This window comes from Sprattus sprattus (genome assembly GCF_963457725.1).
Source record: "Sprattus sprattus genome assembly, chromosome: 18".
Classification (NCBI taxonomy): domain Eukaryota; kingdom Metazoa; phylum Chordata; class Actinopteri; order Clupeiformes; family Clupeidae; genus Sprattus; species Sprattus sprattus.
In genome coordinates this window covers 11,115,547-11,134,857 of record NC_137916.1, presented here as the reverse complement: position 1 = coordinate 11,134,857, position 19,311 = coordinate 11,115,547, and the positions used below count along the sequence as shown (strand labels likewise).

General features: G+C 40.4%; 3 protein-coding genes across 3 annotated transcripts; 1 reads left to right on the top strand and 2 right to left on the bottom strand.

Moving 5' to 3' along the window:
• Positions 1–1,163: 1,163 nt before the first annotated feature.
• On the top strand, positions 1,164–3,545 carry gadd45gip1 (growth arrest and DNA-damage-inducible, gamma interacting protein 1; the record flags this gene model as incomplete). The annotated part of the gene is made up of 2 exons (XM_080856351.1): positions 1,164–1,558; positions 3,105–3,545. The coding sequence occupies 2 exons, from the start codon at positions 1,164–1,166 to the stop codon at positions 3,415–3,417; spliced, it is 708 nt and encodes a 235-aa protein (XP_080712477.1). The 3' UTR covers positions 3,418–3,545.
• Positions 3,546–4,151: 606 nt separating this feature from the next.
• LOC308378778 (tetratricopeptide repeat protein 39A) lies at positions 4,152–11,287 on the bottom strand (the record flags this gene model as incomplete). The annotated part of the gene is made up of 18 exons (XM_080855775.1): positions 4,152–4,263; positions 4,632–4,748; positions 4,975–5,089; positions 5,347–5,458; positions 5,570–5,690; positions 5,817–5,908; positions 6,204–6,365; positions 6,658–6,717; positions 7,049–7,116; positions 7,393–7,501; positions 7,742–7,807; positions 7,920–8,019; positions 8,282–8,346; positions 8,555–8,622; positions 8,969–9,027; positions 9,698–9,829; positions 10,403–10,507; positions 11,253–11,287. 18 exons carry the CDS (start codon positions 11,285–11,287, stop codon positions 4,152–4,154), a joined length of 1,698 nt encoding a protein of 565 aa, XP_080711901.1.
• Positions 11,288–14,240: 2,953 nt separating this feature from the next.
• Positions 14,241–17,704, bottom strand: LOC308379087 (tetraspanin-16-like; the record flags this gene model as incomplete). The annotated part of the gene is made up of 7 exons (XM_080856143.1): positions 14,241–14,345; positions 14,798–14,881; positions 15,812–15,967; positions 16,134–16,241; positions 16,384–16,458; positions 16,705–16,902; positions 17,639–17,704. The coding sequence occupies 7 exons, from the start codon at positions 17,702–17,704 to the stop codon at positions 14,241–14,243; spliced, it is 792 nt and encodes a 263-aa protein (XP_080712269.1).
• Positions 17,705–19,311: the final 1,607 nt, after the last annotated feature.

The window sequence follows — 19,311 nt, the reverse complement described above, 5'->3', positions numbered from 1 at the left end:
ATTAAAACAAAGAGGTCTTTTTTCCCTCCCAAATTGTATGTATGTTTTTAAATTAATTGCCCCACTCCTTTCCCACCCTCAAGCCACATAAAAAGCAACACAATGGCTGAAAGGAGGTGTTAAAGAGTTGGTACTTGTGTTGGGCCTCATCTACCAACAACCAGTGCCACCTTGGCATGGAGGACTGAGGTCCCATCACCTTAGCCACTGGAGTTTTATTAAACCCATGCAACTATCCAGTAAGACAATGACACAGCCAAACAACGATAATCAAATTAATATTTCAAATGCTTGGAAGTTTCTCACTTTTTTTTGTAGAGATAAGATGATCATCCACCTATTAACCCTTTTCTCACACACAGCACTGTGCAGAGGTTTAAGGCACTTCAGTTGTTTCACAAAACATTTGTCTTGACAGTTGCTTTCCATCCTTAATAGCCTTAGTTTACCACTAGGAAGTATCACATTTTATTTTCAAACATTCTTTCTAAAAACAATGGAGTATTCAAGTGAGTTATGTATATGCTATTCAAGACAGAAAGTAACAGCGTAACAGACCACATTGCAGTTTGAAAACTAAAGGCCACCAGTTCATAAAACTGGTGTGATTTGGGATGACATAAAGAGACAGTCTAAATCCACCAAAGATCTGTGGTCAATTCTACCAGCCAATCTGGCCACAGTGACAAAAGTGTCAGTCTGTTCTGTAAAGAATTGTGAGGAGTGATGAAAATCACTTTAATTAGGATAATGATCGTGATAGCAAAAATGATAAAAAGGTCAGACCATGTTTCAATTCACGCGTATACACACAAGCCTAATGTCAGGTTTCCATATGTTCAGTCTATGGCACAGTAATGCAACCATAACACCTACCTACTCCTTTATCATTTTGCCGGCCCACAGCAGGCCTTTCAGTTGTAAATGTGCCTATTGGCCTTTAAATCATGAATCCAAGTTAAAATTCAGCAACAAAATACACAAACAGAGAAGTACTTAAAGTATTTAAAGCAATATAAAACCACATTTTTTTTAATTTTCGGTTATTCATTGTCAAGTGGCAATATTTGGCTACTCTTAATAATTGTAGCTAGGCATGAGAGTTGCCAGCTACATATGTAACTCCCCATGACATCACTCAGAGTGGGGTCCTGACAGTAAAGATGGCTGCCTCCGTACTCGGCAAAAGGACGGCATTGCTTATAGATGCAATATCTTTTTCTTTAAATACATTTGCACCTAGAATTTCTTCTTGTGGTGTCCTACAGCAGATTGTAAGCTACCATGCAAAGATTTCAAAAGTAAATGTAAAGGAACCGTATATTCCCGATAAACAAAGCGAAAGAACGCCCGTGTGGCAAAAGACAGCTAAATATGACCGCAAGCTCTTTGGACGGTACGGCGCAGCCTCTGGTATCGACCCTGCGAAGCTTTGGCCAACCCACTCACAACTTGACGAAATTATAACAGAGGAAAAGGAATGGCAGCCGTCGCTTGAACAAATGTTGCAGAATATCACAATCAAGGACAAGGAACTGGCAGATAAACGTCGGGCAAGGTACCGTAACTTCTGTGGCAATTGTGCTAGCTGGCTAGCTGGTTAGCCTGGTTCTCAAATGTAGTTGCAGCAACAAAGTGAACAGCCTCGTAAACAACGGTACCGCGTGGATGTGACACATTGCACTGGTTTTGCGTGGTCAACGAATATGTCATTGTTAAATATCAGCAATGCCCAGTCCAGTATAGTAGAGCCCATGGTCAGCTAAATAGATATCTTGCGAATGTTACCAGAGGAAACAGCAATAGGAAACCTGCATATACTTCTAAATTGTGCTTAATTAATTGCATACACGTATTTCAAAACATACCAAAATGGAAGATTTAAAATCGTTTGGCCTTTGGCAAAGCAGACGGGCTTACTTGAAATCGTTAATTCGAAGCACGGGTGTAACTGTACCAAGACGTTGTTGCATTAAGCTCTGAAAAGATTACCCTCTGCATATCAACACTGAGTCATTTGCGTGACAATTTCAGAATATATTACATTGATTACAGACAACTCTCCGGCTGCATTGATTGTCAGGCCAAGCAGTCTATGGCAATGTGACCCTAATAGATGAGGTCTACCAGATATTATGATTTAAGTAGGCAGAGGCACATTTTTTTATATATATATATATGTCTGTTTATTGAGCATCAGCGATACAAATTGAGGACATGAAAGAGATACTAAAAAATGCTCACATTTTTCCCAATCTTACAATTGACAGTACCCCCCACACACCCACCCACACCTCATACCCCTGTAGAGGTCCCACCCCTACCTGTCTCTAGGTGAAATGAAAAGAAAAAAAATAGAAAAGAGAAGGAAAGAGAAAAAAAAATATATATATATAATAAAACACAGATTGAGTAAACTAAAGAAAAACTAACTATTTGGGAATGTAAGTGTCAGTGAAGAGCAGAACTCAGACATCAGACTCCTCAGGTGTTATGTCTAATGAGTCTATAATAAACAACAAGGGGTTCCAGATTTGATCAAATTTCCTCAGAGAGCCCTTGAGGGAAAACCTTAGTCTCTCCAATTTTAAGTTGTGCAGAACCTCCTTAACCCATCGAGTGTAGGATGGGGGCAAGTTGTGCTTCCAGTTCAACAAAATTAAGTGCCTAGCCAACAAAGTACAAAAGGCCATAGAATGTCGTGCCTCAGCGGTCAACATGTTGGTGTGTGGGATACCAAAGAGGGCAGGGAGGGGATGAGGGTCAGCCACAAAATGGTAAGCAGTTTGAAAGGTATGAAATATTTTGGACCAGAAGTCTGTAAGCTTTGGACATGACCAAAACATGTGTATGAGATCGGCGGGGGACTGGTTGCATCTATTGCAAGTGTCAGCTACATTGGGATAGAATTAAGACTTGGTGTAGTATGTCCTGTGTATAAGTTTACATTGAATCAGCCCGTGTCGGGCACAGACAGAAGAGTTGTGGACCAACTCAAGGATATTTTCCCACTGATCTTCTTCAAAAAAAGAAAATGTGATTTAGTCTGAGACACAACATTTTAATCAGAGACTTTACCTGACCTTTTCTTGTCTGTCCCTCAGAGAGAAACTGATCGCTGCAAACATGGCCAAGATGCCACAAATGGTGGCTACCTGGCGGCGTGAGAAACGGGAGGCGAGGGTAAAGCAGAAGGACGAAAAGGCTAAGCGGGATCGGCTGCTGGCTGAAGCCAGGGAGCGTTTCGGCTATGCCATGGACCCGCGTAGCCCCAAGTTCCAGGATATGATCAAAGAGATCGAGAAGGAAGAGAAGAAAAAGAAGAAGCTCCTGAAACGGAGAAAGAAGGAAGAGGAGGGTGGCCAGGTTACTACTGTGGCTGAGGGTGCCACTGCGTCTGGGCCAGCAGACTCCTAATGCTGAGCCTAAGGCATGCAGATAGTTGTACATAAGAGTCTTGTATGTTTGGACATTAACCATTGTTTTTACCAGTTCAGCTGAATGGAAAGCATGGTGTAACTGTATTTTTTCCCCCCAATAAATTATGGTACACAATATAAAATGTATGCCTTTATTACATAAGGATTTAAAATATAATTTAATATGCAATTAGCCTAATGGTTTTTATTAAAAGAGGAGAGTGGAACACGCATTGGAATGTGCACATGTAGGACAGGAACACTTCAAATGTTTCAGCTAGTGCAAATGCTATGGGGCCGTTTTCACAGCTTTCCTGAATGTTTCTTTCATAATAGCTGACACTTGTCCACTTCTGGATAAATACCACAGGAAGTTACAATTGATTTGCACATTGATCCATGCTGTGATAAAATACTATGGTAAAATTAACCATGACTTGTATTGTAGTGAACTGCACTTAACATAATGCAATATTAGACATCAAGACACTTTACTGATAGTGGGTTCAAGTGTCTTGACAAAATGTCATCTTAAAATTTCACACACGCGTTCAGTTCTCTGCCCATTTGGGAATATTTAAACATAAAACAGAATATCACAGCTCCCTTGGGAGGGGTGCAACAGTCCCCAAAACAGTACATCCTCCTTGTTCAGGGAAGGGTTAAAAAAAAATAGCCATGCTTATCACTAAAACACCTCACTGATTTGACCCAAAGCTGGAGTATCATATGTTACAGTGCCGTTGTCTCTCCTTGGTCACTTGTGTCAGCTTTCATTTTAGAGAGTGCAGCGTGGATGCGGAAGTGGGTGCGAGACTCCATGGAGTACTCTTTGTAGTTGTGTCTGTGGAAAGGAAAGTGATGGATAATAGAGCTATCAGTCATGAAGGAGGGCATTTAGCATTTATGCATTTTAATTAGATACTAATGCGTCTAGAACTGTAGTGGTGATGTAACTCTGAGCGAACAGTGAAAAGAACATTTTCTAATACTTTATGCAAGCAAACTCTTCTTCAAGCCAGGTGACGGTATGTTAAACCTCAAGAGAACACTTTTCACAAAGCTGTGATGAGCTGCTACTAGGTGAGCTCTGATGAAATGGTAGTCTGTTTACTAAAGAAGCCAGGAGGATGAACAACCATGACTGTATTTGTAAGATACCTTAGCATTTATGTAAAATGCTGCTTTGAAACAGGAACTTTGAGGACCTACTTGGCCTTTTGCAGTCGCTTGATTGCCTCTTCTCTCCGCCCAAGGTCAATATAGAGAAGGCCTAGCTCCAGCAGAGCGTTGGGAACCAGGTAGTGGTCAAACTTCAACTTCTTCTCACTATGGAGTCATCAGATCACACAAAGGTACAGTTCATATATGTGTGTCTGACACTTAACTACCGATACCTTAACACTTACATTGTGCCAATCATGCATACATACTACATGGAGTTTTCAGCCAATACATAGATAAACATCATAGTACTTCTATGGTTGTGACTTCAACTACTGTTTCATCTTGATTTACTAATTTACTTCTACAGAAAAGCGGTTAGAGGACTCACTTGATGCACACGGTGTTGAGACATTCCTCTGCTGCTTGGATTTTGCCCTGGTTCTTAAAGCACAGTCCCTTCAGCAGCTGAATGACACACATGTCGTCTAATGTATATTCATTTACTGCAAAGAAAAAGAAACAAAACAGTTGGAGCCACTTCTGTCATCCATTCACAGGCATCCATGCACTGTTTACATTCACATGGTACCTCCCCTAAAGAATGCTGCACCACTTACCCCCTTTTGCAATAAGCAAAGGCTTTAGTAGTGACTGCATTTGAGACTCCTACCTTTGTACTGGTTATACTGGTCAGAAATACATTATTACTTTATAAACATGGTGTAAATGGCCTCTTGGCAGAATCAGACGTGTGCAGTACCAGGTGACTCCTGTAGAGAGCGCTCTGCCTCCAGGAGAGTCTCCATCATGCCTTCAGTGAGCTCAGGCCGCTTGCTGATCATGGCGAAGCCATTCCACATGTACATCATCTCCTGAGCAGCAGAGAATCAGTTTGCTTGGTTGAGTTGTTTTCAGTTTTCTTCCAATGCTCACATGTGTATTGATTGTGTACAAAAGAGAGAAAAACAGAGATTGATTCTTACGAGCACTGGCACTTGCAACCGTATTGGACAGCTGGCTTTGTAGCGTCGAGCTTTCCGAATGGCAAACTTTTCCGTGGGTGGAGACTTGCCTGCTATTTTCTGCTTCAAGGAAGGCACCTGTCTACAAGAGACAAGTCCAAATTGGGAGAGAGGCGCGGGAGGGAGAGTGAACACAACAGAACAACTTAGATATAGTGAGAGAGACATAATAGGGCCTTTGGAATGGAAATTGCTGCTTGGTTATCACCTGAAGAGCTCCACCTCATTGTCCCCGAAGGGTCTGGACTCTTCGTGAGGCAGCATACTGAGGCAGGCTGCCTTCATGTACACATACATGGCCTGAGAGAGGGCGAGATGGACATGAATGGGACTTTTTTGAGATATTTGGCAAATTTCTCTTTATATTTTGGCAGCCTCCAGGGCAGTATGATGTTATTAGGAACAACTGCTTGCTAATTCAGGCTTTTTGATCGGAGGGACAAAATAGCAAAGCCATTTCCAGACCCAATCAAACAGTATATGGAGCCAGTTATATTATCTGATTTTATGTACAAGACCATTGCGCAAAAGTGAGTATGTATTTTTGGGTGTAAGTTGTTCACATGTTTAACTGCGCACATTTCTGTGTGTTTACCTTGGACCATCGGCTCTCCTGACTCAGGAGGTCTGCGTAGAAATAAGCCATCTTCCAGAAGCGTTTGTAGGTGAAGCACCACATCAGCTCCCAATAGCACATGTGGTGAAACTGCTTCCAAGCCTGCTGGGCCTTGCAGCCATCCTCAAACAGCGCCACCGCCTGGCCAAAACGAGACACAACATGCCTTTCCCATTCACCTTTTCCAAGCACACACGTCATGACTCATGATGTTTAATTGCCTAGGCAGCACAGCGAGCAAGTTCCCTTTTATTTTGCGGCAAATACAATTTAATTGTGACAACCAAATACTTAGATGAGCTGGTCTCTCTTGTCTAAACCAGACCAAGACCTTTTCACTGGACAAAACCAGGTGCTGATGGGTTTCTAAGAGGCTATCAAGCTTTGTGGTGATATTTAATCAGCAGGCTGTCTCCGCTCCCTGTCTGCGCACCTCATCAATGTTCCCCTTGATCTCCTCCGCTCTGCCTGCAAAGAAGAGGAAAATGGCACCCTGTCAAGAGAGAGAGAGAAAAAGAGCGAGAGGGAGAGAGAAAAGAAATTAAATAGGAGGCATTTCTTGGCTGATGTTTGATGCAGTGTTCTGCTCAGCACAGCAGGCCTTGACGTTGATGCCACATAAACAAAACAGTGTTTCATCAACACAGCATTACACCAAATCACCAAACGGCTGGCCTTCTTGCTGGCACCACTTCTCCAATTAGTTATAACTGCCTTTTCAAAAAGATGATTATCAGACATGGCTGATGGCCACTATGCAGTGCTTGGCCACCCTCCCCCGGAAGGCGCAGTATTCAGAAAGACAGCTGAGGACTATGACTCACTCGTGGATAACGCAGGCGAAATGGCTTCAGCAGGTTCTCCGCCTCGGCCACGTCCGCCTCCCCCGTCCCTGAGGGCACACATCATGCACAGATTAAAGCATATGGACTGTAACATCAGTGCTCTGTCTGCAGGCTGGATGGACACCAGGGGACCATCCAGGGCTTTCTGGGCTGAGACTGACAGCATGATCTGGATTCAGTTTCGGTGAGCAAACCCAAAAAAACAGAGTCATGTGTCCTAAGCGCTCAACTCTAAACTACAACGCTTAAAAACTAGATTAAAAAACATCTTACATAGTGAAATGCGTGGCCGGGAGTGAGGAGCAGGAGGAGTGAGAGGTTACCGAGTATGAAGGAGAGGAAGGTGTAGTGGCAGAGCAGCAGCAGAGCGGACAGCATGGAGCGCAGGTTGTGAGAGAGCGCCCCCTGGTGTAGCTGTGATAAGCCATACTCCTACAGTGCACAGAGAAGAGGGGTTCATGCGAACAGCTGAAATGTTCACGACATAAAGGAGCTAGATGTCCCTCTTGTCACATGCAGGAGTTGTTGGGGACAAGGTGAGTCTTGTGTGCTTGAATATCAGGCAGTGAAACAGTATTACAGAATTAGTTAGCCAGCTTTGTGTTTTACCACTGACAATGCACAAGTGGAGATAGTATCACTGGTAACAGTGTTTATGAGGGAGTGAGATACCTTGTCACTAGAGAAGCCTGCAAACTCTAAAATCTTGAGGATCCGTGGAGGAAATAAAGACAGGGTCTGATGTAGGCAGAAAACAAAGATCAGGCAAATAAGAAAAGAAACACACATACAGCTGCCATTCACCAGATGAAAAAAGCTCTCATAATGCTCTCATAATGCTTAGGCATACCAAGTTAAAGGCTCCAATACCGAAGGACAGCCCTCCTTCAAGCTGGGAGTGGTTGGGCCCCGTGCGAGGCCCACGTGATTGGATAAAAGTGTGGAGCTCTCTGGATAAGAAACAGCGTCATCATTCACACAATAACCCAACAACTGTATTGGCACAAAGCATGTCTAGATAAGGTAGAATCACCACATGACAAATGGCTAAATGAGTGAAATCCTGCTCTGTTATTTCACAATAGCCCAATGGCAAAAACTATAAGGAAACTGCCAGATTGTTTTTTCAACAGCGAGAGATAGATTAAGAGATAGAAAGATAATTTCCCATCTCATCTTCTTCCCCATTCCATTCATTTCAAGTACACTGACTTGTATATGAGGTAGCTGTTGCGCACTTTGAGTCCTCCTTTGATAAAGTTCACCATGTTCTCGTCCTGTGTGGGCAAACAAAGGACACATTCATAAAAGATGAGGCCACAGACAATAGTGAAATTTAGAATTTCTCCCTCCTTCCAAATGGAAGGTGATGCAAGTTTCTTTTAGTCTGATGGTTCTCCAAAAAAAAAAGACCAGTTCCACAGACAGGAGGGCTGATATGGAGTCACGAGAGCAGAGTGTTTGAACGAGCTCCACCTGACTGACCTGCAGGAATGTGAGAGCAGCTCTCTGTAGAAGACACTCTGCGTAGCACACCTCAGCATGGAGTTGCACTGCACACACACAAGAAACACACATATGCAACATTTACATACACAGACACGCATCAAAATTCAGCTAGAAACACTTGCACACAAACAAAGTACACACAGTTTCCCACACAATCAAACCATGATTAGAATCAATTGGACTGTGTCCGGTCATTTCATTTTGTACCTGCTATGCTAATCGGAGAAAGTGATCGTGGTCATGAGATATGCAAAATGTAATGGTCAAGTGAAAGAGTGCTATGAGCAAGCTGTTAACATGACTGCCCTATGCTGTGTGTTGTTATAATGTGTTAAGTTGTTCCAATCGCAGTGGTGCTTCCTCAGTTCCTCAACAAACATGTCTTCTTACCCTCAGACAAATTGTCTCCAGACAACTTGCTTGCCAGTGAGCCAGACTTTCGACGAAACCTGTCACAAAATCAATAAACAACAAATGCAAATTGGACAATAATTTCATCAAAAAACAACAAACATCAAACGTCGAAAGCAACGTCTCAGGATGCTAATGTGTTAATGAAAAAAAACACAAGAAAGCAACGTAAGCACTGTGTCCAGCCACAAAAGGAGGAAGAAGAATCTAGTTAAGTAGCTGCTAGTTGTGAGCTCAAAATGTATGGTGGTGGAGGTAGTTTTTGTTAATTTAGTTTTTTTCACCCGATTCAAAGTAAACTGATGATACATGAAACACTATCTGGAATACACTGTATACCATGTTATACGCCTCCTGTTCTCAGTATGCATAAATCGATAGAATTGGAAGTGCTGACCAATGTTAAGTGCCTCCTTTCCAAAACTAATGCAAATACAGGCAAATGTCTCACACAGATGGCTCAGCTCAGAACCCTTAATGAAGGAAACCATGCCTTAGATGAAGCTTTCTAATATGCTGCCTGCAATAGTATCGGTAGTAAAAGGACAAGTAACAGTTTATTTCCCTTTATACATACAACTAGTTTCCCCAAGAAACTAAGCAAAGCAAAGACCCTGACAAAATATAGTTTTACTGGACTAAACTCCTGTATCTGATCCACTGCTTCCCTGAGGGAGAGCTGCAGACTGAGGATGTGAGAGTGCCCACCTCTGGCAGACCTCCTGTGCATATTTCATAGTGTTTCCAGCGTTGACAATGTCTTCATGCTGGAACGTCATCATGGCCTGCATCTCCAACACTGTGGCATAGATCAGAGCATGGTACATGCTGTCCTTGGCACTGGCAGAGTTGGACATGAGATGGATTTGCATTAAACAAACACATACAAGGTCAACTTGAAGACTTCTGAAGCAGAACATTTATTTTGTAAATGTCAAAGACAAAGGCAATCCATGTTCAACAGTTTCTTCAAAATAGCCCAGGAACCCTGTGAGTGGCCTATAAAGATAAAAGAGGATTTTCTTCCCTCTCATCCTTTAACACACCTCGTCATCTACATCGCCGCACCCCCCCCCTCCCCCCCCCCCCCCCCCCTCCCCCACACACACACACCTTGGTGGTGTGTTTATACGCAGGGCGTTTCACACTGACTGTGGAGCTCTGGGTGTAGGCTTCGGCAAACACCTTACATCCTGGTGGAGGGAGGGAGTCTGCCTATAAGACTACCAGAGCCTTTCAAAACAGTAGCACTTGATGACGCTCCTTGATACACTGAAGTTTTACAACAATAACATGCCTTTTAACAAAGCCACAACAATACAGTCTATACTAACTGTACTAACTATACTAATCTAACAGCAGCATCATTTCAAACCAGTGACTATAGTAAGGGTCATAATATTGTTGCCGTACCGTGGTCTTAGCTTTTCCAAACTCTCGCTGAAGTGGTTGTTGAGAAAAAGGTCCAGGGCTTCCATACACTCCTCCAGACATCCCTGCAGGGTCATCGATGAGGAGCTGACACACACAGAAGTACACACATACCCACACATACATCATACTCGAAGGACTGTAGTGCAGGAAATACAACAGCAACTACCTTTCTAAATAGAATAGCCAAGTCATACATGTAGACACATATGATGAAAGTCTCAGTTTCATTCAGTCTCTAGGGCAGTCCTTATCTACTGAAAGGAACTGAGGTTAAGAATTTAATTTAGGCCCAGTCATTTTATCTTGTCATGAAGAGAATGTACAAATAATCTTGTATGGATTGTATGCTTACGGCCAATGAGGCATTTAATCAGGCAGCTTAGTAACGCGGAAACATCACCCGCTTGAGCACACAGCTCAAGATGTCTCATGTTTACTGAGAACGTAACATTTGTTTGACTCTTCACGACATTGACATAAGGCTACAGGAGAACCCCATATTTACAACTACTATCTGCAAAAGGATATTCATCTCATTTTTTCCGTTTTCTAAAGCTCCACAAAACAAAGCAAGCACACAACACAGAAGATTACTCAGCACACAACAAAGAAGATTACTCAATAAGTGATGTTAAGCGAAGTTGCTGACAGACAAGTCTACAGGGAAATACGTTGCTGTCTGCTTCCGTCCAACTTTACAGAGACAAGGAAATGACAGCGTCCACAGAAATATAAATATAATTTACGTTTACAGCAGTATAAATAGAAAAATTCATATTCAAAATGATTTGTTTTACTCTTAGCATATTGGTGAACTAACGTTACTTACCTTTCGGCCACAGGTGCATGTTTCCCACTGGACATTTTCCCTTCACGGGCCTCGTGCGTAAGCACCTGCAGAAAATGCAGGGAATTCCGTATATATTTCTGAGTAAAATGTCTCTTCACCAAGGACCTTAAGTCTTACAACATATGCTACAAACTGGTAATTCCCACGAACTGTAATATGGGCCCATGTAGACTTGTGATACCCACGAAACCGTCTGAATAATGGCAACTTGACAAAGTGCAAACGAATAGTGCTTTTCACACGGATAAGGTGCTTGTCCACAGGGTGGGTGTGCTCGACAGTGGCGAGAACTGCTCGACTCCTCCTTAGCAACGCCGCGCATAGGCTTAAATGCCACGCAGACATCAGATAACTTGCAACATGTACTTAGTTTGTTAATAAATTCATTCAATTGAAATGTATTTTCTGTAACCAAAAAGTAGTGAATAACCACATATCTTACATTCAAAATGAAATAATTCTGTGTAAAGAATTTCTTCCCCTTCTGAGGAGTCTATAGGCTACTTGCACTGAAACTGTTTGCTCAAGATGTGGTCAGATTGTCTTTCTTCTGAAAGCCTGGTAGTGAACCTTTAACAAATTCAGGCTACTTAATACATTCTTTTGAATCTTAATCTAATATTCACATATTTACTTTTATCCACTGATTCATAGCCACATTAATAGTTATGTCAAACGAAACGATAGTAATCAAGATAAGATGCCAATAAACCGTCTGATAATCACATGATGTCTAACAGAGACTACACAAATTAGGATATGACCAAAGAGGCAAAGGCACTTAAGATAAACAAGCAATCATAACCATAAAGTCAGTTTAGAAGACACAGCAAAGATAAAGAATACAGCAAGCCAATTTAAGAGATTAGTTAACACCCAGACAGACGAAGAGATGGATATAAACTGTGCAAATTGGGGATACTGTCAGTAGAGGGCAGAATGCATCCATGTAGGAGAGACCGGGCACAGGTGTAACGACTTGTTTTTTTTTTGTGCTAAAAATGCTTTCATTTTAATATGCAACATCCAACTTACGTCTCTATATTAACTTCACTAATTATGACATAATAAAATAGTTTACGCGTCTTTGAGAACTGTGAAAAGCGCAATGTAAATGTCATGTATTATTATTATTAGTTTTGTTTTTCTTTGCCGATTTTTGGTCGACGATATCATATTCTTAGACTTCACCGATCAACATACATTCAACTTGGCAAGATTGAAGTCTCAAGTGGCTGATATGGTGAAAACAGTTTCACCAAAAATGACGAAATTGTTATGGGGAGTTGGCCTCTAGGCGTCGCAATAACCTAGTTTATTACTTTTTATTTGTGGAGCGGTACCATCTTTTGTATACACATAGGCTACATTTTACAAAATGCTTAAATTTAACACAAGAATTTATCTGTTATAAAGTCACACTCATGCCTCATATTCACTAGATAGGTTGCAAAACCACAGAACGTAACTCTGAGGAAGCCTACTTCACACTCCATATCCACAAACAAAAGTTCCTGAAATGTTCACTCACAATAAGATGTACAACAAACCTATTAAAAGCACATTGAATTGCATAATGTACGAATTGTGCTATATAAATACATTTGCCTTGCCTTGCCTTTGCCTATTATTCTATTTTTGCCAGAAACATTATGATTCAAGATAACACTTTCTTTGAAATGTAAAATATCTTATTTCACTTAACTCTTACCCATTCTCTGGACAACTTGTTCCCTACAAACCTGTACCGAGTAAGCTTTGCTGCTCCAGGGTTAATGCTCGAGAGATGACCTTTTCAATAGCTAGAAACATCCTTGTTCTGGTCATTACATGTAATACATGCTTTACATGTATATTATATGTATATATTGTTTTACATGTATATATTGCTTTACATGTATATTATATGTATATATTGTTTTACATGTATATATTGCTTTACATGTATGTTATATGTATATATTGTTTTACATGTATATATTGCTTTACATGTATGTTATATGTATATATTGTTTTACATGTATATATTGCTTTACATGTATATTATATGTATATATTGTTTTACATGTATATATTGCTTTACATGTATGTTATATGTATATATTGTTTTACATGTATATATTGCTTTACATGTATGTTATATGTATATATTGTCTTGCATGTGTGTGCCAGTGACAGTGACACATTCTGGGGCCCCTGTCCCCCAGCAAAATTTTCAGATTTAGATTATAAGGGTTTCTGATTGGGGATGTTCAGATATGGAATACCCTTTTTCTATAAAAGTCAACATTTTATAGTCTTAGTAGTTGTATCATGGTAATACCTGAATAATCCTTCTGAGGAAATAGTATTTAAAAAATATATATATATCAGATTGGATACGTTGTTGATGCTATAATTCAAATGTCAAATTTTTGGACACAGGCATACTCATTTTCATTTTACAAATAGTAAATACAAATTAATGTGGCAATGAATAAACATATATTAATATTGTTTAATTCATCATGTGTTGATGTGGTGTGATTTATATAGGCAATCTATAGGTATTAAATATGTTACATAAGCACAAGGTGGTTGGACTGTGAGTAGCTTCTTGCTGTGTGCACCCAGGAGGCTTTCAAGCAATCTGTCCTTGCTTATTCCGTATGTCTAGCTCAAGCATGTGTGCCTAACTTTTTTCTAATTTTCATCAAAATGCAGTGATAGCATTTGATACAACTGTCCCTGGTCTCCCTTATAACAGCCTCAGCTGTTTAAACTGAATTTTCCATTCTTGTGCTTCCTCTCAGTGCAAAAACATGTCACCATTCCAATATACCACAAAATTGTAATAAAATTCCAAAAATCAAGTTTTAATGTGGTTGAATTCATCTTTATACATAACCAATCGAATTGAAAAATCTCTGCAAGAAATGTAATGCTTTGTTGCCGTAACACTGGCTTTAGTCATGAAGCCTTGTCTGTCTATCTAATGTTCTCAGAGGTTTCTGGCCTGATTCTCTGTCTCACTTCGTAATGGATGCTGCCAAGCTTCATGAAGAGAATCATGGACAGGATCAGGGATCCAATCTGTGAAGGGGAAAGCATACACTGTCAGCTCAGAGTGTCCAACACTCTAAAGAAAATCACCAAACTCACTGAACTAAAGTGGCATTCAAAATCTGTAGAAATCCGCATTTATATAGCGCTTTTCTATTCATAAAGCACTCAGAGCACTTAACAGATTAATGCCTCAAACATCTACCCATTCAAACACACACCAATGGCAGAGGCTACTATCTAAGATGCCAACCTGCACATTGGGAGCTAGGGGTTCAGTGTCTTGCTCAAGGACACTTGGTGAAGAGTTTAGATTGAAATAGCAACCTTCCGATCCCCCCCCCCCCCGCATGTATATCAATATACTGTAACTATCAATATAAATGTATATTTTTGTTTTGTTTGTAATCTAGTCCAATCATTGGGCGTGAAACAGGAACATGTCAACGTCTAAGTATTAAAAAAATTAAAATGTAATTTACCTCAACAACACCCATGCATCCTACTGCTGCTCCCAATATCAAACTCTCTTTCCTGATCACAGCGATGACTTTGTCAAAACAGCCCTGTGAAAGGAAAGAAAACACGCTGATGACAACATCAGTATAGACACAGGCCCTAATTTCATTGATGGGCAACAAGCAAAACAATGAGCAAAGTCTGTCGTGCATGAACTAAAGCTATCGAGTGGCGTGTGGGAGCATTGCTCTGCCCCACCAATGTTCTGTTAAAATCTTGCACATTAGATTTTCAAAATGATTTTGTCACAGTGATTAAAAAAGCTTGAGTTCATGCGTAGCAGACTTAGCTTGTTGCCAGCTGCCCACAGTTTTGGTTGTCTTTCAGATTGTCATGGCAAGTTTTTACTTGGGTTGTGCTTCAAAAAACAACGAACCGTATGTATCCTTGTGTAATCGTCCTTTAGTTCAGACTATACAATGTGTTTGTAACCATAGTTTAGGGCTTCACCTGCTTCACCTCACTTCAAATAGAGCTGAGCCTCGCTTGCAAGATGGTAAATCTGCAAAGTTTGTTGTGTTTGCGGTTGGGTCAAAGTGACAACAAAACTTGAGACAACTGACATCTAGTTAAGTTCCATTTGGAGGGGCGACTCGATCACGACCAATCCGGTTATTTGAATATACATGCAGGCAATATCGACTAAACTAACGCTCGAAATAGCGGCAGAATTTAACAGGAAGTAAACAGTGCACAAGGAAAAATAGATGACGTAGACTGGGGCTCACCAATAGTGCCATTTATTTAAATTTTTAAATTTGTATTCCAGCACCGAGATGTCAGTATTCCTATATTACGTTACTTTGCATTTGCATACCACGGAGGGGGGTGCGGGGGGCAAAGGCTGCAAGGCAAAGAATATGTTAAGTGCAGAACAGTCCAATATTCTTCTATCAGTCTCATATTTGTAGCTCTTTTTATTAGTTCTGTGAAGGAATGTTTGCTGGAGAAGAAGACTGGTCATTTTGCTCTAGTACCTGTGGGTAAATAAGGTTGGCGACAATGGTGGTGCCGTCACAGGACGGAGAGGATTTGTCAGCGCAGCAGGTCTTCGGATAAGCAAGCCCAGTGGTCTGAGTAAATGTGGATCCCACAAAGTCATTGGTAGTGTTCTCAAAGCCACAGCATTTGAACTAAGGCCAAACATAGAAAAATACAGGTAGAGCCAATCAGTCAGAAACAGAGAAAATCACTTACTCAAAGAGTTGATGGAACCACTTTCAAAATGTAATCACAATAATGTATGTGTGTCCTGCACTTAAAATGTTTGTGCTTAAGAGGAAATATGTGCCCTTTTACCTTGGTCATGACAACATTCCATGCAGTGGAGATGGGGTCAGGAGCAGACTCCCCCAAGTAAAACTTGACCAAGGACTCCTTAAACTCCCCAAACAACATGAATCCCACCTAAGGCACAAGAATGGCACTATCACTTAAAACGTTATGTTCATAACAGGGGAGTAGGGCATCGATCAACAAGAAGAGTGGGCCAGTGCCAGATATTCAAAGTCTTTGTATACATCGTCTGGAGGGCTCACAGTGCACTTACTGAATTACTGTACGCTGTGACAACAAGTAGGCCGATGACCTGTGCAACAACCCAGATCATCATACTCATAAAGAACTGTGGAGAGAGAAAGGATGTCCTAGCTTAACATTTGAAAGCAACAATTTAGTCTAGACATTTTTCTGTAAAATGACATTGAGTCGTTGTAACCTCTCTAATAAAAATTATGAAACACCACATGAACAAAACAAAAAGTACCTCTACCATGTCCAAGTTCTGGCTTTTACCTCGACATCCTTTCACAGTTAGACTGTTGTGTCTTCATCCTGCGTGTAACATTCAATCATTCCCCAGCCCACTCACCAGTGTCAGGAAGCAGCGATTCTCCTTGCCGGCCCCAAAACAGCCCATCATACTGGTGAGGCTGAGGATGGAGCCCATGGCAATGCAGATATAGCTGAGGTTGATGAGCTGCATAGAGTAATGGCCCATCAAGTCTACTAGGGTTGCCGCTCCATATCTCATCCATGCACCCAGGCCAATCAGCATAAGGCCACTCAGCTAGGAGACGGGAGGAATGGCGCATGCTGATGTTAGGGGTGGATCTTAGAGAAAAGGTCTGTAGCCTGGTGTGTGTCTGATTTCAACATGTTTCAAGTAAACGCATTTAAAGTTTAAAGTAAAACGAAGATGGCCACAGCAGTCATGTCTGGCCCTGTGAGAACTGCCTAAAGAATCCAGTGTAAACATAAAAATGACTAGCCTGGCTAGGATCAGCCACAGTCCTAAGACCACAACACTAACCACAACAAGAATGGTGTTGTGCTTGTAATGAAATTTCTACATATTACGTTACGTTATACGTCATTTTTAAAGCAGGTCAAAAAAACTTTTGAATTACTTTGCCAGGATCTGGTTAAATTATGAGTCAGTTCTGTAAAAAAAAATAGGTCTATACTATCCTCAACTTTGCTCACATGAACCATGTGTATTTGTAATTGTAACCTGTAATAAAATCACTTACCAATGTGTAAGCAATACCATTAACAATGTTAACAATAATATTGCACTGTAAACAATAACATTATCAAACAAATATGGAAACAGCACCACTTTGTTAAACCAATAACAGCAGGCAATGAATGGTAAACAAATGTTCAAAGGCAGTGAATTTCAGCTATTCTCAATCCATCAAGTAAATCCATTACTTCTTAATTTAGCTATATATAGGGGGGCCTGTGCAACAGGGTGCAGCAGATTTTCGATTAATAGAAAAGACAGATTTTTCAATACTTACAAATATCACTGTACAGGTAAATACCATTGAATACTTAATATATAAGTATGTTCGACGTCCAGACATCTTTGCAAGAATGTAAACTGTGCTGGTATTCGAATCTATGAGAGGACATAAAGTTATAAGATTCTCAAAAACAAACAAAAATGTTTTTGATTTAGTTTACACAAGAATTCTAATTTGTCCCTACAAGCATATTAAGCTTGAGATTAATTTACAGTTATTCGCCAACAGTAAGGTGAATCTTCCCCGTTATGACAATGGCTGTGGCTGGCCAGTGTAACTTTAACTATCTGCCGATAATTTAACATAGCTGGTTTATACCAAAGCTACATTTTTCACAAATCGCTTTATTTCCCAAACATAAGAAAGTCGATCAGCGTGCAATGTATTAATGCTGCCTCAGTAAAAGTAATTACGATTGTAAACAACTTTATATGAATGTCAATATGATTGTCTTAACATTAACTAGTACTAAATGTTATCTTGGTAGTAACTAGCACACGATCAACCTCCCGCTAACGTCAGTCAGCTTCGGAAACTAGCTAGCTAGCTGCATATAGTATTTAACAATTGCTAGGATTATTAGGTAAATTACATCTCTGAGCTGCAACCTATACATTGATTTAGCCTTAGCTAAATGTATTTCGTGTGTTTCCAAAATGGATGCAAATGTTTGCGTAATTTACTTACTATAGGAATAGGCGAATTGGATGAGAATCACAAGTGTTGGGTGCTCATTGTGAGACCCCGCTTGTTTTAATTAGCTTGGTGCTAATAACCTTTATAAAACTACAAAGGTGAGATGAACACATTCCAGACCTCAGTGTTTACCATGGCAACAGCTGCAAAAGTTCCAAAGCCCAATGTTCATGGACAATGTTCATGGTTGATGCTTAAAGTTGTCTACAATTTGTCTTTATCCGTTAAACATATATTTTCAATATTTACAAAATAAGAAAACAAGTCAAAAAAAGAAAGTAATTTTCTTTAAATGAGTGTGGTGTTAAATCAGTACTTTATTTTGATGGGAAAATAACAGGAAACAAGTAAAGTAGGCTACACTTTACCACTTGGCAAACAATTGTTTTCTCTCTCCAAAATATACATTCTTTGGCTGACATAAGCAGGCCAGGTGATTAAGACCTGCCACCTACTAATTTAAAGTGCGTATTTCATTGAAAACACAGTCCATTTGTACCTACATTTCATGAAAAACGGAAATTTGGACATTTACAGTTTTTTTTACGATCGGATACACACTAAAATCAAAAGTATTACACAATTATCAAAACCTTCACTCAAGGAGCAAAACAACGTCTCAGATCTGCACAACTATAAGCACATTTAAACATCACACTTTTTGCGAAAACCATACACACAAGTGATTTGCAAAGCACTAAACACACTTTTATGCTTTAGACACAGATGTATATCAAGAGGTCACTTCCTTGCAATTCCAAAACACTCTGTCAAGTTACCACACCTATGAGCCGGTCAAATAAACACAGCCATCAAGTGCCCAAACACATGATTGCTTAATTGTAGACACAACAAACAGGTTTAAGCACTATAGAAATGCAGCAGATGAGTAACTGTAATCTGTCTTCAACCAAAATGGAAGGAGTCAGAAGAAGAAGAGTGAGGGTGAGAGGGGGAATCCACAGAGGAGG